Source organism: Carcharhinus amblyrhynchos, chromosome 28 (assembly GCF_965287045.1).
Source record: "Carcharhinus amblyrhynchos chromosome 28, sCarAmb.v2.hapA, whole genome shotgun sequence".
NCBI classification, from domain to species: Eukaryota; Metazoa; Chordata; class Chondrichthyes; order Carcharhiniformes; family Carcharhinidae; genus Carcharhinus; species Carcharhinus amblyrhynchos.
The window spans coordinates 35372835-35390462 of record NC_137351.1 but is presented as its reverse complement, the minus strand read 5'-3'; the positions used below and the strand labels follow the sequence as shown (position 1 = coordinate 35390462).

The 17628-nt window shown below is 41.9% G+C and overlaps 1 protein-coding gene across 1 annotated transcript in view; it reads left to right on the top strand.

The window, feature by feature from the left end:
- Positions 1-16727, top strand: part of chsy1 (chondroitin sulfate synthase 1) — a 39643-nt gene extending 22916 nt beyond the window's left edge. Inside the window, exon 2 of the mRNA XM_080214096.1 lies at positions 11075-16727. Coding sequence (XP_080070222.1) covers positions 11075-12667 — 1593 coding nt within the window. The 3' untranslated portion in view covers positions 12668-16727. The remainder of the gene's footprint in view (positions 1-11074) is intronic.
- Positions 16728-17628: the final 901 nt, after the last annotated feature.

Below are 17628 nucleotides of genomic sequence, written 5' to 3'. Positions count from 1 at the left end.
GCATTAAGTTGATCTTCCTCTAAACCCTGGCTATGACTGTAACACTACATTCTGCATTCTCTTGTTTCCTTCTCTATGAATGGTATGTTTTGGCTGTATAGCGCACAAGAAATAATACTTTTCACTATGTTAATACATGTGACAATAATAAATCAAATCAAAACCACCTTATCCTGACTTGGAACTATATCAATGTTCCTTCACTGTTGTTGGGTCAAACACCTGGTACTGTGGCTGTACTTGCACTGGGTGGATTAGCTTCAGTGAAGGGTGACAGCTACTGGCCTTGTCACTGATGTACACATGCTTTGAAAGAGTTTAAAAATAATGCCGGCATGCATGTGCGATGTGTGAGTAGTACTTGGTGAGGTTGGGGTTGGGATTTTGGGTGAGCTGAAATTTTCTTTGGGTGGAGATGGAATGCTGACCCACAGCTGATTCAAATAGTCATGTCTGGAGGCATAGATGAGGGTTTCAACAGCAGATGGGTTGAAGTGGGGCGAAGGTGAGTAACATTGAGGTTGTCGTTTATTTAATTGCAGCGCAGTGGAATGGACAAGCAAATGGGGTTGATGGTGTAGGCACCAGTTATAGCTTTGATTTCCCACGTTTAATTACAGGAGGTTGAAGCAGATAGCTAATAAGACAAGCAGTGGAGCTGAGCATCATCATGGATAAAGAACATATCTACAGTTTTGTCTGTAGATGATGACAAAGCATTGCAAGTTGATGAAAACAGGATGGGCCTTGGGATAGATTCAGGATAACTCTTGAGACAATGATGCAGGATTTAGAGCTGTTATGGAAAATTCTCTAGCTACACCTGGATAGTAGAGGCAGAGAGAGGCAACAGACTGAAGGGTTCAAGCATGGCGTTGAGAGGCAGCAATAGGTTCAAGGACTGGAGAATTTGGAAATGGAATGCCCATTTATAACTGGCGAGGTGAACTGTGCCAAAGTGAAGGAACTGTTTACACTGCCAGCTAACATGGGGACTAGGAAAGGAAGTTAAGTGATTGGTTCATCAGTGAGAATGAGATCAAGAGAGCACAAAGGTTGGGTTTTGTGGACAAAGTGAGTCTGACGGCATAAGTAGCGATGGTGTAGAAGCTAGAGAGAGACATGACCTAACCTTTACAAATCAATGCTGGCCTTCTATAATCAACTAAAAGTTCTCACAATTATAAACTCCAGTAATCTCTCAACAACAGATGCTGGGTTAACTGTCTGATTCTCTGGTTTTGCGATGTCTCTTAATAACAAACTCGTGTGCAATCTCCAAACTTAAAGGAAAAGCCCTCAAATTGAGAAGTTTATATACATCCCAACTATAACCTCAATTTCTCACCTTACTTAATTTAAGGTCCAGGATGAATTTTGGTCCTGGGGAATTTGTCGCTCTTTGAATCTGATTCAGTACTAGATTCCTTTGGATGTCTCACAAGCTGACTATTCCCTCTGCTGTCAATACTGATGCAAAGTAATTGTTTGGGGTGTCCACCATTTCCTGATGTTCATTGATAACATTACCATTGTCAGTTTTCAAGGGGCTAACATTGCTCCTGACCATCCTGTCTTCCTTGATGTAGAATGGCTACTGCACAGAAGGAGGCCATTTGCTCATGTCTGGCCATTCTGCCAGCCTGTCTTATGCCCTCTTGGAGTCCAACACTTTCCTCCTTGATTCAGTTTTGTGTAATCTGCCAGTTTTGAAATTCTGCCCTGTACACCCAAGGCCAGGGTGACATAATCTAGAAAAGCAGATGTCCCTGGGGCACCCCACTCTATGAATTCCTCCAGTCTGAATCAATCGCTCAACACTACACTGTCTCCCCTGTCAATCAGCCAACTAACTTCATATCCATACTGACCCTTTTTTTTAAGTTAGAAGTATATTTATTAGTGTTACAAGTAGCCTTACATTAACATTTCAATGAAGTTACTGTGAAAATCCCCTAGTTGCCACACTTCGGCGCCTGTATACTGAGGGAGAATTTAACATGGCCAATACATCTAACTAGAACATCTTTTGGATTGTGGCAGGAAACCAGAGCAGCCTGGGGAAACCCACACAGACAAGGAGAGGACGTGCAGACCCCACATAGACAGTGACCCAAGTCAGGAATTGAACCCGGATTCCTGGCATTGTGAGGCAGCAGTGCTGTATCACTGTGCTGCCTTTTATTCCATGAGCCTCAACTTCTTAAACAAACCTGTTGTCACCTTGTGTAGGACACTGGTCTAGCCACACATTGTAATATAAAGATCAGAACACTGAAGCAAAGGTACAGAGACTGGGATTTTAAAGACAGATTACAGTTATTGTGATATTGCACAGGTGCTTTTCTTCAAAAAAAAGACTTGGAGAAACTTAATGGAATTCATTAAAATTGGGGACTGGTTTTGGTAATTGTGGTGAGAGTGTTTCCATTTGTAAGAGAATCTAAAAGTCAGGACTGCAAATACAAGATCATTAATAAATCCAGTAGGAAAATTAGAAGTTGTTACCTGGACATTGAAATGTGGAATTTGCTAGGACAGGAGATGGTTGAGGCAAATAATTTAGATTATTCCTAACGAGTTTAATACTGTATACTAAATAGGAGAAAGGGAATAAAAGGGTAGGCTGATGAAGTAGAGCAATGGGAGGAGTCTCTTGTAATATAGAGACAAGCACAGACTAGTTGGGCCAAGTGAGTGTGTGTGGTTTTCTATATTTTATACATATCTCATTACTCTCTGTCCCATCAAAAAGCACTAAATCTTGTTATTGCAAATTGTGTTTAACTGTGTTCCTTAACCTACACTAGTCCAAGTAACAATTTAACCCAGATTATTTTATCTAAAAGCTTTTACACTCAGGTTAAACAGGTATGGTTACAGTGTTTATCCTTGCACCCTTTCTTGAACAAGGGCATAACACATGAACATCATTTCTAAGAATTGGAAGATTATGGCCAGTAGGTGGTGATTCCTACTGAATCTTAACTAGTGTATGTGTATTCTCAGCTGTGAGTAAGAAAGGTGGCAATTGGAAGTGCAGGATCAGTGAGTTTGGCACACGAGCAGTGGGTGGGTAAACGCCCTGAATGAGAGACAGCCAGAGTCAGTGCGGGTATCTGGAATTTGGAATACATTGAGAACTTATTGCGGAAGAGAAAGAAGAGCTGTTTGATTGTTTTTCTCTTTTGCTTTCCAACTTCTTACATCAAGAATGGCCTTGTCCTTCTGCAGCAATAGAGGGTCCGAGAGAGCTGATTGGTAAGTAGTGAATAAGGTCAGAAAAGTAGTAAATACTTACGACTTATAGTTTGTCTTATTGTGGTTCATATGGGAACAAGGATCATCAGAGTAGAACCCTATAATAACTGACATAGAATCTGGGATATACCCCAGAATACCGAGAGGCAAGGGAGGAAATTGCTGGGGCCTTGAGAGAAATCTTTGTATCCTCACTGGCTACAGGGGAGTTCCCAGAAGATTGGAGAAAAGCCAATGTTGTTCCTTTGTTTAAGAAGGGTAGCAAGAATAATCCAGGTAATTACAGGTCTTACGTCAGTGGTAGGGAAATTATTGGAGAGGATTCTTTGAGACAGGATTTACTCCCACTTGGAAATAAATGAACGTATTAGTGATAGGCAACATGGTTTTTCTGAATGGGAGGTTGTGTCTCACGAACTTGATCGGGTTTTTTGAGGAAGTGAATGATTGATCAGGGTAGGGCAGTGGATGTTGTCTACATGGACGTCAGTAAGGCCTTTGACAAGGTCCCTCATGGCAGACTGGTACAGAAGGTGAAGTCGCACAGGATCAGAAGTGGGCTGACAAGATGGATGCAAAACTGGCTCAGTCAAAGTAGACACGGTAGCAGTGGAAGTGTGCATTTCTGAATGGAAGGCTGTGATTAGTGGTGTTCCTCATGGATCAGTGCTGGGACCTTTTACTATTTGTAATAGATATAAATGATTTGGAGGAAAATGTAACTGATTTGATTTGCGGATGACACAAAGGTTGGTGGAATTGCGGATAGCGATGAGGACTCGGTTGGAGACTTGGCGGAGAGGTAGCAGATGAACACAACTCTGGTGCGGCCGCACTTGGAGTACTGTGTGCAGTTCTGGTCCCCACATTACAGGAAGGACGTGGAGGCTTTGGAGAGGGTGCAGAGGAGGTTTACCAGGATGTTGCCTGGTATGGAGGGGAGGTCCTATGAGGAGAGACTGAGGGATTTGGGGTTGTTTTCGCTGGAAAGAAGGAGGCTAAGAGGGGATCTTATTGAAACATATAAGATGATTAGAGGTTTAGATAGGGTGGATAGTGATAGCCTTTTTCCTCGGATGGAGAAAGCTAGCACGAGGGGGCATGGCTTTAAATTAAGGGGGGGTAGTTATAGGACGGATGTCAGGGGTAGGTTCTTTACCCAGAGGGTGGTGAGGGATTGGAATGCCCTGCCTGCTGCGGTTGTAAATGCGCCTAGTTTGGGGGCGTTTAAGAGATCCGTGGATAGGTTTATGGACGAAAAGGGATTGGTTTAGATTAGTGGGTCAGTGTTTTTTTTAAAAAAACTGGTCGGCGCAACATCGTGGGCCGAAGGGCCTGTTCTGCGCTGTTATGTTCTATGAAGCTTAATCTGAACAAATGTGAAGTCTAGTACAGATTGGAAAGTCTAATACAGATGGGAGATATACAGTAAATGGCAGAACCCTTAAGAGTATTGATAGGCAAAGGGATCTGGGTGTACAGGTATACAGATCACTGAAAGTGGCAATGCAGATGGAGAAGGTAGTCAAGAAGGCATACGACATGCTTGCCTCAGCCGGGGCATTGAGTTTAAAAATTGGCAAGTCATGTTGCAGCTTTATAGAACCTTAGTTAGGCATGCTTGCAATATAGTGCTCAATTCTGGTTGCCACACTTCCAGCGGGATGTGGAGGCTTTGAAGAGGGTACAGGAAAGATTTACCGGGATGTTGCCTGGTATGGAGGGCATTAGCTGTGAGTTGTCGGAGAAATGTGGGTTTATTCTCACTGGAATGATGGAGGTTGAGGGGCAACCTGTAGAAGTCTACCAAGATTGAGGAGCATGGACAGAATGGATAGTCAGAAGCTTATTCCCAGGGTGAGAGAGTCTACTAGGGGACATAGGTTTAAGATGCGAGGGGCAAGGTTTAAAGGAGATGTACAAGGCAAATTTTTTACGCAGAGGATGGTGGGTGACTGGAACTTGCTGCCAGGAGAGGTAATGGAAATGGGTACGATAGTGACTTTTAAGGGGTGTCTTGACAAATACGTGAATAGGATGGGAATAAAAGGATATGGTCCCTGGAAGGATTGGAGAGGTTTTAGTTCAGATGGGCAACATGGTTGGTGCAGGCTTGGAGGGCCGAATGGCTGTTCCTGTGCTGTAATTTTCTTTATTCTTTAAGGCACATAGCCTAGTTCATGGTTGTGTAAGCAGGGAAAAGGGGGTTTAGGTTACTGAGGCAGATTGTCGTACATTCTTAAACAAAGGAACAACATTGGCTATTCTCCAATCTTCTGGGAAACTCCCCTGTGGGTTTGTTGTACGGCCCTGGTCATAATCCACAAAGCCAGTAACCCACACAGGATTGCAACACCCTTCACGATTTCACACTCAATCTTCTGCCCTTTTCCTTATGGATTTGTTTTGGTGCTCCAGCTCTCCACTGGGACAGGCATTAGAGGGAACGTTTTTTAGTGGAAACAGTCGGCGCAAATATACATAATAGCGCACTCACCAGTTTATAATGCCTGGATCAGTTTGTCACAATGGAGCACTGCAACAAATCCAGTGAAGTTTGGAAACACTCGGGATATCTCAAAATAATTGATGGCGGTATGTTGGATACATGTTTTCACTGTTGTGGACAGTGCAATTTGAGCAGAGTAAATCCCTCAAACAGCACCAATTTAGCACTGCACTAGTGTCAGCCTGGATTATATGCTCCAATTCTGTGATGGAGCTAAATGCATTATCCTAACTGAGCCACATGTCGTTACATAATCTACATACATGTACCACTGGTTCCAGGGGTGGGGGGAGTTCCTTTAAATATTTGTTTATCAGCCTGTCACCATGGAGTGCTGGAACACTACAACAAATCCAATGAAATGAGCCTGTGATCTACTTTATAATGAATTCTAAGAATTTGCAGCTGAACCTCATCTCCAAGGAAGCACTTCCGGGTTGAAGGTTGCCAATTATTAGTGGGATTGCCGGAGACCATATTGTGTGAGGCGTGTCTGTACTCGGGGGTGGCCCTCCAGCATCCGGCTCTTTGTCACGTTGCATGTTGTTCTTGGATGCTTTCTGTTTGCTTTTCCTGTTTGGTCGGACTGGTTTAATTTGAGGGTTTATTTACAAAATCAGGTCCTACAGCTTTTCAGTGACATAATTTCTCAACGGTTGTCCCCAATAATTAACCATTTCCTCTTTGAACCCAGACATGTGCAATTGCTGAAATATGTATTTCTTTGCAGGGCAGTAATTTTTCCAGCATTTTTATGTAACCTGAGGTCACATAAGGGGAATGTGTTGCAATTTTAAAAGTTTTATCAGATACTTATTCTCAGCCAGCATACTCTGAACTGTATAATTGCTTTAGACGTGTGTTAATTGGCAATGTAACATTGTTTGAAAGGTCAAACAACCCTTGTTTTTGCAATTGAGTCACTGAATTTTTGAGCTGTCTCTCCTGAGTACCCGAGCACCTTCATGTGGGCAGCAGAAGTTCAGCAATGCACTATTTTTGTTATGGGTAGTTTTAAAGTTGAAGCTTATTTATTAGTGTCACAAGTAGGCTTACATTAACACTACAATGAAGTTACTGTGAAAATGTAAATGTCTGTCTTCAATCATAGGGTCCCTACAGTGCAGGAGGAGGCCATTTAGCCCTTTGAGCCTGCAACAAAAACAGTCCCACTCAGCCCCTATCTGTGTAGTCCCACATATTTACCCTGTTAATACCCCCTTATACAAAGGGGCAGTTTAGCATGGCCAATCCACCTAACCTGCATATCTTTGGACTGTGGGAGGAAACCGGAGCACCCAAAGGAAGCCCCACAAACACAGGGAGAATGTGCAAACTCCAGACAGCCACCTGAGGCCAGAATTGAACCGGAGTCCCTATTGCTGTGAGGTAGCAGTGCTAACTACCCTGCCACCTATCTTGTCAGCAAAACCTAAGAACGTGTGGACTAATAATGATCTGTCTGAATCAAATTGTCTTCAGAAAAATTCCCAAGTACTTCAGCTTTCTGTTATACAAAAATCTAGTTTTTGCTATTAATCACCACTTCCAGGATTTGTTGAAAATGAATTTGCATTTATATAATTCAATTCATGACCTCGAGATATTTCAGAGTAATTAATGATGACAATATTTTGAAACACACACGTTTTTACTGTTGTAGAAAATTTGAGCAGAATAAATTCCTCAGACAGTGCTCAGTACTGCATTGTCAGCCTGGATTATATAGTCAAACCTGTGATTGAGGTGAGTGTGCCACATGTAATCCACATGTAATCCACCTGAGCCACATGTAATCACATAATCTACACACTTGTGGCATTTACACTAAAAAAAAGTTCCCTTCAGTGTTTATAATGCCAGTACCAGTTTGTCACAATGGAGTGCTGGAGCAGTACAACAAAGCCAATGAAATGACTGCTGAGCTTCCATTTTAAACGTGGACACACAAATTGTAATGGAAATACGGAATTACTTTGTAGCTGTTTAATTAGATAGAACTTCAGTTGCACTTGGTGAATTGGGGGTGGGTGGGGGTCAGAGAGCGTATACATAAAATATTTAGATATCTTAAATGGGTGGCATCATTCCATCTCAAGCATATTGCAACTTCTGATTAAGTTTTGTCAGTGTTGATGTTTATCCAGTAACTCCTGTAACTGTGTGATGCCTGTCACTGATTGGCATCGATGGCAGTAAAACATGCATCACCTGATGGCTCAAATCCCAATATTAAATGTATTCTTTCTCTTCAACTTTAATCATTAGAATGCAGTTCTATTACAAAGCCCCTGGTGACATTCCTGAAAAATGGCTCTTGCTTCCCTACATTGCTCCCTTGCCTTTCATCATTCTCTCTCTTGCTTTACTCATTTCAACTTCTTGCTTCCCACTTTCCCCTATCTGACTGGCTGGTCTGCATCTTAACTCCAGGTGTATGCCTTTAATCCCTTCGTAATTGAAAGTCAGTAGATTTTTGCTTGCAAACGATCCCAGGCTCTGGAGCTTCTTTCAGGCCAAGACTTCTAAATTTTCACAAGCCCTGGTGTAAAATATTGAAAAAAAAGCTTTATTCTCTCAACATGTAACAAAATCTAATTTCAAAAGGTGTAACTTCATCTTGTGATGCAGAGTTTACCCAGTCACGGCGCCTAGTACTAATCCACAACTCGATTATCCATATCCCTAGCTCTTTGTGTATAGAATTTACAAAGTAAGACCCAGAGATGACTCTTCCCTTCAGGAGCAATGATTACAGCTATCATCACCGATACCTGAGAGAGAGTGAGTATTTCATTGTGTAATGGTTGAGGCCAGCAGGCCTGTTTGAAAGATGTGCAACTGAAGAATGGGAAAAGACTGCTATGCTCGCCGTCTATATCCACATTCTCCAGTTTCACTGGAGTGAGCAATCTCACCTCTCACCTGGTGACAGACACTTTTCATTTCACACATTTACTGTGTTGATGTGTAAGTATTGTTTTAATGTCCCAGATTCCATAATGGTTGTCACCATATATCGCACCAAAATCGACACCATGAGGGTTTAAAATACGGCTGCAGTCCTTAGAGAGATGGCCAGTGCATGCGTCTAGGTGTTCATGATAACTTCCATTAAAATATAACTTTTGTGAGCTGTAGTCCTCTATTCAATTCAGCAAAACATCATGAAGCTGCTGAATGGGTAGTATGTACTCTGTTCAATCTGGATCACTCCCAGGTTACTCAATGTCCAACACCAGTTGTATATCCATCTGTGAAATGGCCTCAATTAGTGACACCTTCAAATAGTGCAAATTAAAATAAACGTTGGGTATATGGTAATCCATGCACCTGATCAGCATCTATTCCATTCTGTGAAATATCCAGCAGAGTATTTGCCTCGAGATCACCAAATGAGGTTGACTTTGTTTTTAAGTTAAAAACTTTACAACTATGATCAGTTTAGTATTGAAGCTTGGCCACTGTCCTCAACTTTTTGTGGGAAATGTGAACATTTTTTTGTATCAATCCTGTTCTCTTCCCTCACTATCTTTTATTCCAGCATTTCATCAATTTAGCATCAAGTTTCTACATTTCCTTCCTGTTGTTCATATCCAACTTTTCTATTTCCATTTCTTTTTATCCTTTAAATGGTTTACAGGCATTGCTGGCTAGGCCAGCATTTTTATTACCCATTCCTAATTACCCTTGAGAAGGTAGTGAGGAGCTGCTGCTTTAACCACTGCAGTCCCTGTGGTCTAGGTGTACCCCCAGTGATGTTGGGGAGGGAGTTCCAGAACTTTTATCCAGCAACACTGAAGGAACAGCGATACATTTCCAAGCCAGGGTTGTGTGTGGATTGGAGGGGAATTTGAAGATTGTTGAGTTGGTAGTGTGCAGTTCAGTGATGGTAATGCCGTTGAATTCTCTCTTGGAGCTTGCATGACAGGTTTGTTGACCAGATCTTGATGCATCTGGACATGGACTGCTTCACTGTCAGGAATGGTGCTGAACATTGTGCGAACATCTCCACTTCTGACCTTTGTGATGGAAGGGAGCTCATTCATGGAGCAGCTGGAAGTGGTTGTGCCTAGGACTCTGTCCTGAGGAGCTCTTTGAGAGATTTCCTAGGCCTGAGATGATTGACTTCTAATCACAGCCATTCTCCTTTGTGCTAGGAATGATTTCAGTCAGTGGAGAGTTTTCCTCTTGATTCCCATAGACTTCAGTTTTATTAGGGCTCCTTGATGCTGCATGGTCCATTGCACTCTGTCCTCTGCCCTGATATTCAGCTCTTTTGGCCATGTTTGGAACCAGGTTCTAATGAAGCTTTAACCCACTCCAGTCACAGTTAAACCCTCCTGTACCTGACCACCAATCAAATTTAAACCACTACATAGCCCTAGGTGTGTGACTGGATATTCTGACCTAGGAGGCAGTCACCCCACCCTGATTCATCAATATTTGCATCTCTAGTTCCAGCTTGACTACTCTGAACTGAATGCTCACCTCCATAAATTCCCATATGCAGATCAATGAAACTCCAGCACTATCATTTCATTGTAACTTTGTCCCATGTTTTCAATCTACTGAAATTTAAAGTCATTTAATTGTGGCTTATTTAGATAATTTACATAGTTTAAATTATTAGTTTTACTTACAGGTTCTGAGCTTTAATAGCAATTGCTAGTGTCAAAAACAAGACTGAACACTTCCTCCTCCTCCTCCTCCCCCTCACCAAATGCTGTGCTCCTTGCTCTGTGTACAATCACAACCTGTGTTTACACTCTACATCTTGGTTCAAAATGTTAATAAGAAGCCGTTTTAGCACCTTGATAAATCAACATTGACAGTGAGTGCACCAGCTTTGAACATTGACTTCTCGAATTCAGTTTGCTGCACCTCTGATCTGCTCCTGAGCAGAAGGAGACTCCGATTGAGCCATGGTTGTCTTTGGCTGAGCTAACACTTCCACTTGTTCCATTTGACAGTTTAAGCTGTGGGTTCCATTCTGAGTGAACCTCCCACCTGTCCTGGGATGTGACCAAAAATTAACCCAGGATTGTGCTTGATTATGAGGACCCCCCCCAGCCTTCTGCACCCCCAACTCTTCCCTGCCCCAGGTTCTCCATTCCCACTGCCGAAAAGCTTGCAGCACCCAGCATCAATGCTTAAATAATCAAACAATGACCATGGGAGGTAGGCATTGGTATGTGATTACTAGATCCACATTGAGGCAAGAGTTAGCATCTTGGGGCTAGGAGAGAAAACACATTGTGTGATATCTGTATCCTGAGTATTTTGTTCCTTTTACTTATACAGATGCAGCAGTTGTTTTATGAAAACTATGAACAAAATAAAAAAGGCTACATCCAAGATCTACATAACAGCAAGATCCAGCGGGCAATCACGCTACACCCCAACAAGAGTCCTGAATATCAGTACCGGCTCCACAGCTACATGCTGAGCCGCAAGATTGCGGAGCTTCGTCACCGCACTATCCAGCTTCACCGTGAGGTTGTGCTGATGGGCAGATATAGCAACTCAGAGCTTCGTAAAGATGACCTTCAGTTGGGAATCCCACCTTCATTCATGAGATTCCAACCACATCACAGGGGAGAGGTGCTGGAGTGGGAGTTCCTGACAGGAAAACATCTTTATTCAGCTTTTGATGGACAGCCTCCACGGAGAGGGATAGATGCCTCTCAGAAAGAAGCTTTAGATGACATTATCATGCAGGTGATGGAAATGATCAACGCAAATGCCAAGACCAGAGGCCGGATTATTGACTTCAAAGAGATTCAGTATGGTTACCGAAGGGTTAACCCTATGTATGGAGCAGAATATGTACTTGATCTCCTACTTCTCTATAAAAAGCACAAGGGCAAAAAGATGACTGTCCCAGTGAGAAGACACGCTTACCTGCAGCAAACCTTCAGCAAGGTCCAGTTTGCTGAACATGAAGAGATTGATGCCAAAGGTTTGGCCAATAAAATAAATAAGAACGCCAGATCTCTCTCCTTTCTCCTGAATCCTCTCCAGATATTTGTCCCTTTCCAAGTTGGAGCCACAAATGTTGGGCCCAAGGAGCCCAAAGATGAGAAAATCAATATCTTGGTCCCATTGTCTGGCCGCTTTGAAATGTTTGTCAGATTCATGGAAAACTTTGAAAGGACTTGCCTGATTTCAAATCAAAATGTCAAATTGGTTATTTTACTGTTCAATTCAGATTCTAATCCAGACAAAACTAAACAAGTGGAACTAATGAGAGACTATCGGGTGAAATATCCCAAAGCAGACGTACAGCTGCTCCCTGTGGTGGGGGAGTTTTCCAGAGCTCTTGCTCTCCAACTTGGCTCTGCCCAATTTAGTAATGATTCTCTGCTTCTGTTTTGTGATGTTGACTTGATTTTTACAGTGGATTTTCTGCAGCGTTGTAGACATAATACTGAGCAAGGGAAAGGAGCATACTTTCCCATTATCTTCACCCAGTATGACCCAAAGATTGTACACACAGGCAAAGTCTCCAATGATGACAATTACGTCTTCACAATACAGACCGGGTTTTGGAGACACTATGGGTTTGGGATTGCATGTGTTTACAAGAGTGACCTTCTGCTTGCTGGTGGCTTTGATGTCTCTATCCAGGGCTGGGGCATGGAGGATGTCGATCTCTTCAACAAATTCATTCAAGTTGGTTTAAAGCCATTCAGGAGTCAAGAAGTTGGAATTGTCCATATTTACCATTCAATCTATTGTGACCCAAATCTGGAATCCAAACAACTTAAGATGTGTGTGGCCTCCAAAGCCTCAACCTATGGCTCTACACAGCAGTTGGCAGAGCTGTGGCTGGAGAAACACAGACTTGGTCTGAGCAATAGCAGCAAACATGGTGATGTAAAGAGGACAGCCTAACATCCAGCTAGGCTGGAGAACTCTATAATTTATTTTTTTAATGTTTCTATTGTTTGATTAAAGCAGTTGGGATGTATTGTATATAAATGTGTCTTACAAGCAAAAGGACATTTTACTTTGAACTAAAACAAACTGTGAGTGTTCACATCAGCATTTCTGGCCACACTAACCCTGTTTAACTGTGCAGGGTGGCTGGACCAGAATGGAGAAACAGATGATCGCACGTGACTGTCTCCAGTTAGAAGAGCAGGGAGGTAACTGGGGTCACCAACCTCAATGAGAGGAGAATGTCTGCTCAACTTTCTGAATCTAACCTATAATGTGAATAAATTTGATATTTAAATTTCTGAAACAACTGGCCATTTCTAACAGCTGGAGATTGCAGTGTTGTGGCTCCATCACTTTTACCCTCTGATTTGCAGATAAGCAGTCAGGACTTGTTCACTTCATTCCTTTTCTCAGTCAGAATATACTGAGTTACAAAATTGCATCAAGTGCTGACTTTAACAAGTCTCCTGGATGTTTACCAGTGTTTGTGGCGTTTTATACAGTGACCATGTTTTCCAAGGATTTATATTGTCATTTCCATTTCCTTATTGGCATCTGATTCAATATGTTCTTCTGATGGTCCAAGATTGCTATTGTGTCTTATAGATACCCAGCTCAGCACAACAATGTGCGTCATTTTGGGTATCCTCTGGTCAACTCAATTCCCCTGGCTCCCAATCCCAGCAACATCCCACTCCCTCAAGTAAGGAGTGATATTGCAACAAGAAAATTCCTGGAAAAGATTCCTGCCTGCTGCTACACGGGGACCTGACTAATTCAGCCGCTGTTCCCCTCCCATCATGCCAATCTGTATTGCTACAACTGCTGTGCCAAGGAATAGCAGCAGAGGCCCAATGGCAGCAGGAATGGAACCAACACACCACCATTAAAAATTACTTTCTCATGTCTCCCACAGCTCGCCCACCTGGCTTCACCCTGCCATCCAACATTGGACGCACCTCACCCATTTCCACACTGGCCAAAGTCTTTGCAGAGAACCCTGACTGTGGCTATGGTGCACCTCAGTCACTGAAGACTGCCCCCTGACAACAATCAGCAAGGGCTCAGAAAAGCTCCGTTTAGCCACAGCGGAAGCTATTGATTGGCTTGTTAATGATTGTACACACTAATAATAACAATAATTGTGTCTCTGGCCCACTCTACTTGCATCTTCTCCCAGCTCTACACCTGCTGACGGCTGTTACTTCCATCATCATCCCTTTGCCCCTGCCCCCTCAAAAATAATTTCCAGCAGTTACAATAGAGTAGCATTTAAGATGTGGCTTTAGTTTAGAACAAATTTCTTTTACTATAACATTTCCTAATTTTTACAATGTATAAGTTCCATCTAGTAACTGAACATTCTTTAAGACTCAGATTCTCCAGCACTGGAGAAGGAGTGAGAATGCCTTTCATCACTCCACCCATCCACATGCCTTTAACATAAGAACCATGCGCAGGAGTTGGCCATCTGGCCACTCGAGCCTGCTCCACCATTCAATAAGATCATGGTTGATCTTTTCAGCTCCACTTACCTGCCCGCTCACCATAACCCTTAACTCCTTGAAAGTAGGTTTTGTGCTATGGGCCATCTAAAGTGCCAGAGCCGTGTGTAGTGTACACCATTCTAGACCAGGTCAATACTCACCAGTCACAGACCTTTTCTATTTGTGGTATTACTCACAGAGACTGTCCTCTGATTGTTCTCTAGATCATTGCTGGGTGATAATTTATGCACAGATGGTCACGGCAATATTCTCTGCCATGACTGGTCCTTCCACATCTGTTGAACCTTTAGAATTCCCTCCCTGGCTGCCAGCTCCCCCTGCAGCAGCTCCACTCCTTTCTAAAGATTCAATCAACTCCTTTCCTTGAGAGCCTCCAGCTCAAACCAACAGTCATTTATTTTTGAATAGACTTCATTGCAGCTCCTATTTTAAGGAATATTGTTGAAGGTGAACAGAAATTGGTTTGGCCCAACAGCACATTCGCTGATGTTGGATGGAGCAGCAGTTGTTGGAAGCATTATAGAGAGATGAGGAGACAATTCCTGAACATTAAAAACACTTTATATAAACAATGGGAAAAAAATCTAGTTTTGAGATTTAAATTATTTTTGTGTATTTTTTAAAGCCTTTTCAAAGAACTGCATTCTTTCTTTAAATGTGGATGGGAATGTAAGCTAGCCCTTTGTTGAATGTGGGAAGTACACTTAAAATTTTCACAGGATGCAGTTTGGTTTTGTATCTAACTTGCACAATGTGCAAGGAGTCTTATGTGGATTGTGTGTGTCTGTAAGACTGATCCGTTTACTGTAAAGCAGTGTTACATTCTGCTCGAGCCTAGTTCTTTGATAATTGGCAAGGTGCTAGCATCTCTGCTGCCAAAACAGCACAAAGCCAGTTAACCCAGTGCTGTATGGTTTGTCAAATATTATTTACATTTTCAACCACTCCCTGCAATGGTGTGGTACTTGTGTTTGGTATGTGTACATGTTTTGTGTTTTTGTTTTCAGACAACCGGTGAGGAAGAAACATGCAGTGAATTAATGAAACTATTGAGCAACTTTTTGGTGCAAGTTGTACACCATTTATCCACCCCCCGATCCCTCGTAAGATGTCCTCTACTACTCACTGCAATGGAATTAGATCCTTGTTCTTTGGTAACTAGTTTCCCTGGACCTGGCAGAATCCAATCCTCATGGCCATATGTTAAATGTTTAGTAACAAATGAGAGAAGATTTCAGTTGCATGCACAGAATAAGCATTTCTGTGCTTAGTAACTATTCTATAATTCTTGATGGTGATATTGTGTGATGAATACAGAAACCTGTATTAGTGCACCTACACACTACTGAATTTCCCATTGTCTGCTGAGTGCCAAGATCTCTGTTTCCTTGTTCTTAATGCTCTCCAAATCCTTCAACTGACCCCTCAGTTTTGGACCATGTGTTTACATGTTAGAAACACAAATATTTTTGAACAACCAAATTATGTTTATATTATTAAGAAAAGGTTGTGGCGTAGTGATACAGTCACTGAACTAACCTGTAGGCCAAGACTAATATTCTGGAGACCTGGATTCAGATCCCATTCTGATAGCTGGTGAGATTTGAACTTAATAAAATCTGAGCTTGAAAGTTACTCTTAGTGATGGTGACCATGATTGTTGGAAAAACCCATCTGGTCGCTAATGCCCTTTAGGGAAGGAAATCTGCCATCCTTGCCTGGTCTGGTCTACACATCATTCCAGAGCCATAGCAATGTGGTTGATTCTTAATTTATCTCTGAAATAGCCCAGTAAACCACTTAGTTCAAGGGCAATTAGGGATGGGCAACAAATATTGGCTTTGCCAGCAATGCCCATATCTTATGAAAAGAATGCAAAAACAGACAGGACAACATCTATCCAGCTAATCACAAAGTGATGGATGTTGTATTTTATTTTGCCATTGCTTCCTGCATGTTGAAGAATGCTGCACGCGCACAGCAGTGTCTTGTCATTTGATGTTTACAGGCTCGTAATTGAGAATATTAGTGAGATTTCTTCTCATCCATTGAACTAATTGTAAACCTGCCACAAAATGCTTTAAAAAGATTTAAGGAGAACATTTTTGAACCAAATTTTTGTTCTGAATGTATACTGCCATACTTGCAGTTGAAAAGCAGCTGTGAGAATACAGATTTGTGCGGGTCTGTGTGATAGGGATTCTGCAAGTTCAGATTGGATGTGTTTGTAATTTTGCAATAGGATGACTATTGCTGGTTGATGTAATTGAACTATCTTCAGAACTGCAGAGAGATCCATATTGTGCAGCAGCCAGAGGCTGGGCTTTCTTCATATCATTCACACCTTCGGGAATGATTTGTTTGACAGACTGATTTTTTTTTAAGGAAAGTTGCAATTTAGCAACTATCAGTTAATTGTTTTCCATCTTCTAACTGATAAAGTTCTGAAAGTTTCTGTGTACGGATTGGTGTACATACTGTTTATTAAAAATGGATAAACTTTATTGCTTTTGTGATTTCATTATAAGTTAAAGTAGAAGCTGGGAGCTTAAAGAATAAAACAGGATGGCAGATAAACAAGACAAAAATAACTAATTTTGCAATTAAGACGTATTTCGCAATGCAGAGAAGTGCCAAAACATAAGAGTGGTGTAGAAGATCTTGAAAGAGCACGAGTTTTTAAAAATGGTGATTGAAAGTTTACTTTCTCAGGGATACCACATGCAGATTTGTGTTCCATGTTTATCGGAGAGCTATTACAACACTGGAGAATATTTACTGCTAAGCTCAGATTCCCCAGTGCCAGTTGAAAGGGGTTGAATGGAATTGTTCAAAAGAATGAAAGGAATAACCCAGGTAAACATACGGAGCCACAAAATATGTGCAGGATGACGAGTTAGGCTGGATGTGAAATTTTGATCAAGCCACGACAAGAAAGGACAGAGTATACGAGAGTGAGTGCACCAGCAGATACTCTGCAAAAATAGTATAGCCAGAACTAAAGGCCCAATATCTGAATGTGTGTAGCAGTCATAACAAACTGGATTAATTATCAGTACAAATAGAAATAAATATATATAAACTGATGACTACTGTAGAGACGCAATGGCAAGGTGACCAAGTCAGGGACCTTAATATTTGTGGGTACTTGACTTTCTCCAAAGGGCAGGAACTCAAACTGAGCTCAGAGAGAAAGGAGGAAGATCCAGTCATTGTGATCTCCTGTTGGGATTATTAATGCAGGGAAGATGTCCTGTTTGAAAAGCAGTCAGGAGCTAAATTAAAGAACAACTTATAATTTTTGGATTATTACAAGTGCAGATTGGAAAAGGGATAAGAAGATTAAGGAGGTGAACGCATGGCTGAAGGATGTAGGCAAGAGGGGATACATTCCTGCAGCAGGCG